A 3,434-nucleotide genomic window follows, 5' to 3' on the forward strand; every position below is an offset into this window, starting at 1 on the left:
GGTTTCTGTTTAGCTGGGGTTTTACTCAGTATAATTGTCAAGGACAAGGAGAGAACATATTTCAACAGTTTATTCATGTGCTTTAAATATGTATCCATATAACCTGTCCTGGGCCCAGCCAATTTTGGTGCAGACCCGAGTTATTCCCACTACGATGCATCACTGCAGTGAGGCTTGGTCATCTGTGCTGTGACAGATGGTTCTGAGGGCAAATCTTGGCCTTTCTAAAACCAGGTTTGTGAATGGAGTTTATATAAAATAACTCACCCTGGTAGAGGATCTCATGGTCTGGGGTAGCTAACCATCTGCACTGTCGATGTAAGAACATCCAAACCTCTAGAGAATTTTTATGAGTTTATTTGAGCCAAACTGCTGACGAGCAAGCTCTCACAATGCTTGGAGCGTGACAGTTTTGCAGTTTGCTTTATGCATTTGGAAGTAAGGAGGGAATGTAAGGAAGATTACTTGAAGGTGGGAGAAAGCAAGGTACAGGAGAGTTAACAAGACAGTGTGCTCCCTTGAGGGAGATGTAAACAAGAGGATCACTCTGGCCTTTCAAACATGTGTTAACCTAGATGCACAAGAACAGTGGACAGGGCTGCTTAAGGCAAAGGTGTACCTTTTTATAGGCCTGGGGCGTGACTACCCACCGTGACCTGCCCAGTTAGGAATTTGTGGTCAGATCACCCTGAGAGGTTCCTTCCAGTCAGATTTATACGGAGCCCCTTTTTTGTCCAGAGCACTTAACCCAAAAAAAACAGAACCAAATAAGGAGGTGACATCCTCTGCCCACCTTCTGCCTGGCAGAGGTCTCAGGGAGCAACAGGAGCCTGAGCAGAGCGGAGCCAGGAGTTCCTGTCCTAGGTGTTTGCTCCTCTTAAGAATAAACAGCAATAGAACAGCTGGGCATTTTCCTGGGCTCTGATGGGAGGCCTAGGCTCTGTTCCACCACGGAGCGTTACCTTTGCCTTAAAGTCCTGTGAGGAGACATCAATAAACAACATCTCTCTCTCCCCCTCTCTCCCTCCCTTTCCCTCTTTCCATTCCCCTCTCCCTTCTCCCCACCTGCTCCTCCTTGCCTTTTCTGCCCCCTTCCCCCCTCACCATCTGCAGTCAACCGCTCCCCTTCTCGCTGCAGTGGGTTGAACCGCTCCGAGTCTCCCAGCCGTGAGCGCAGTGACTTTGGGGGAAGCAACAGCCAGCTGTGCTGTAGCAGCAACAACCTCTACACTCCTGACTACTCGGTCCACATCCTCAGCGACGTGCAGTTTGTGAAGGTAACTCCCCCCCCCCACCTCCGGCTCAAGAACCATCCCCTCCATCCTGCCGGCAGAGTTGGCTGGGTGTGCATCCCATTCCCCCAGGGTCCAAGATAATGTGACAATGAGGTGAAGCCTCAGAAAACCATAGCCCATGCTTCTCCTCCCTGTGGTCTCCAGCCCCCAAGCCCTCTTATTGCTGACCTTCCTCAGAAGTGGAGGGAGGAAAATACGGGAGAGGAGAAATTCTGTGCTGACTCGTCTTGGTTTCTAGTACGGCTCCCATGGTTTGTGGGAAAAGAAATTGAAAGTCACGATATGAGTGAGTGGTTCAAATATTTACTGGAAGCCCGTTCTGTGCCTGACACTGTCCCAGCATCCGATGAGCTACTGGGGCGAGCAAGACAGCAAGCTCCTGCCTTGATGTACCTCCCATGCTAATAAGGGGAGGGAGATGATAAACAAGTAACCACATAAATAACCTAGGTGGTGTCCGGTTGGGATGATGGCTATGAAGGAAATAAACAGGATGGTGAGATAAACAGTGACTGCACAGGGCAGGCAAGGAGGCTGCTTTAGAAATGGTTATAAGAGCAGGCCAAAAAAAGGACCTTTTTGCTGAGACCCAAAAGCGGGGGTGGGGAGAATGTTCAAGAACAGAGACAGCAAAGGCAAGAAAGAGCTTGGTGCCTGGTGTGCAATGACAGGCTTGTCTGAGATGGGACTGGAGCGTCAGCTAGTGTCACCTGGCGTCTATAGGCCACAGCGAGGCATTTGGGTCCTATTTGAGGTGCGCTGGGAATTTCTGTTAGGTTTGTTTTCTCAGGTCTTTCCATTTGTCTTAGTCTGTTCAGGCTGCTATNGGATGAGATAAGAGGGGAAAGGAGAGCAGGGGGATGCTTACATGATTGAGGATCTCCAAGGCAGCCAGTAGAGTAGAGCAGAGCAAGCAGCGGAGAGGAAGGGAGTCCCCAGATGAGATCAGACAGAAGGCAGAGGTCAGGTCATGGCGGGGCTTAAGGGTCACAGCAAGGAGTATCGCTTCTATTCAGAGTCAGTGGGAAGCTGATTTGTGTTTTAAAATGTGCTTCTTGGCAACTGAGGTGACAACTGATTATAGGATTGTAAGTGGGGAGACCAGTCTGTGGTCTAGGTGAGAGTGACGATAACTCAGACTTGAATAGAGACAGAGATGGAGGCAGATGGGCTTATTATGTCGGAGGTGGAGATAAGAGGACTTGATGCGGGGCTGATGGAGTGGCAGCAGTCAGGGTGACTCGAAGGTTTCCGGTTTAACTGACGGCATCTCTGTGAATGACATTTACCGAGAAGGGGAAGACTGGAAGTGGAACTCTGAATTCTACAATCCTATCAAGGCAGTGATTATTTATGGTTCTAATGGGAAAATGATTCCACCCATTGTTATTTTTAATCTTTCCGATACACAGTTTGCCAGACAGCAATAATAGCTTGGCAGCCAAACAGATTGTCAGCCCTCCAGGACTCACTCCAAATAGATGCTAATCAAATATTTTGATGGATGGCAACATTATCTCAAAAGACAGAATTAAATTCCCAAGGTCCTACCCTGAAAACACAAGGAGCAGAATCCCTGAAGAATCAGTCTCTTCATTGGAGCCACTGAACTAAATAAATCCGTTAATGAGGAGCTGACAGCCTCCCACTTATCCTTTTGGGGAGAAATAGAGAGTGCTGTCAGCAGGGAAGCAGAGGGCCGGGTGGGGCTCTGCAGCTTCTCATGGGGTTATTCCTAGGTTGAGATAAAAGTTAGGGTCACCTTCAGAACCTCTCTTCTGTTGATCCTGGGGAGGATAGTTCACAGCGTGCATTTTGAAACCAAGTGACATGGCCTTAATTGAACTTTCCCAAGAAGTGGTTCTTGAAAATGGAAAAAGGACCTGACTCTGAACATTGAGGAGGCCTCATCCTTACCCCTGTCCTACCTCAGGCCTAGAGGGCGCCGTGCCCTAGCTCCACACTTTACAGGACCCCACTTTGGCCTTGCTCAGTCCTGGCCCTTTCTGTGGGGTGAGGAGTTCTCATGGCCAAAAGGATGTGATATGCTCCCCCCAGAGCCTGTGTTCTCCCTTCTAGACCACATTTCAGATACTGAAATCCCAGAATTTCCCATTCAAACAGCCTGGGGAAAGCGGG

The 3,434-nt window shown here is 49.1% G+C and overlaps 1 protein-coding gene across 3 annotated transcripts in view; it reads left to right on the forward strand.

The window, feature by feature from the left end:
• CNNM1 (cyclin and CBS domain divalent metal cation transport mediator 1) overlaps window positions 1-3,434 on the forward strand; it is a 61,854-nt gene that overhangs the window by 41,861 nt on the left and 16,559 nt on the right. For all 3 annotated transcript variants that reach the window (XM_019636452.1, XM_019636453.1, XM_019636454.1), the window contains one exon: window positions 1,114-1,277. In XM_019636452.1, the coding sequence (XP_019491997.1) occupies window positions 1,114-1,277 (164 nt within the window). The remainder of the gene's footprint in view (window positions 1-1,113; window positions 1,278-3,434) is intronic.

This window comes from Hipposideros armiger, unplaced genomic scaffold (assembly GCF_001890085.2).
Source record: "Hipposideros armiger isolate ML-2016 unplaced genomic scaffold, ASM189008v1 scaffold_28, whole genome shotgun sequence".
In the NCBI taxonomy this organism is placed as follows: domain Eukaryota; kingdom Metazoa; phylum Chordata; class Mammalia; order Chiroptera; family Hipposideridae; genus Hipposideros; species Hipposideros armiger.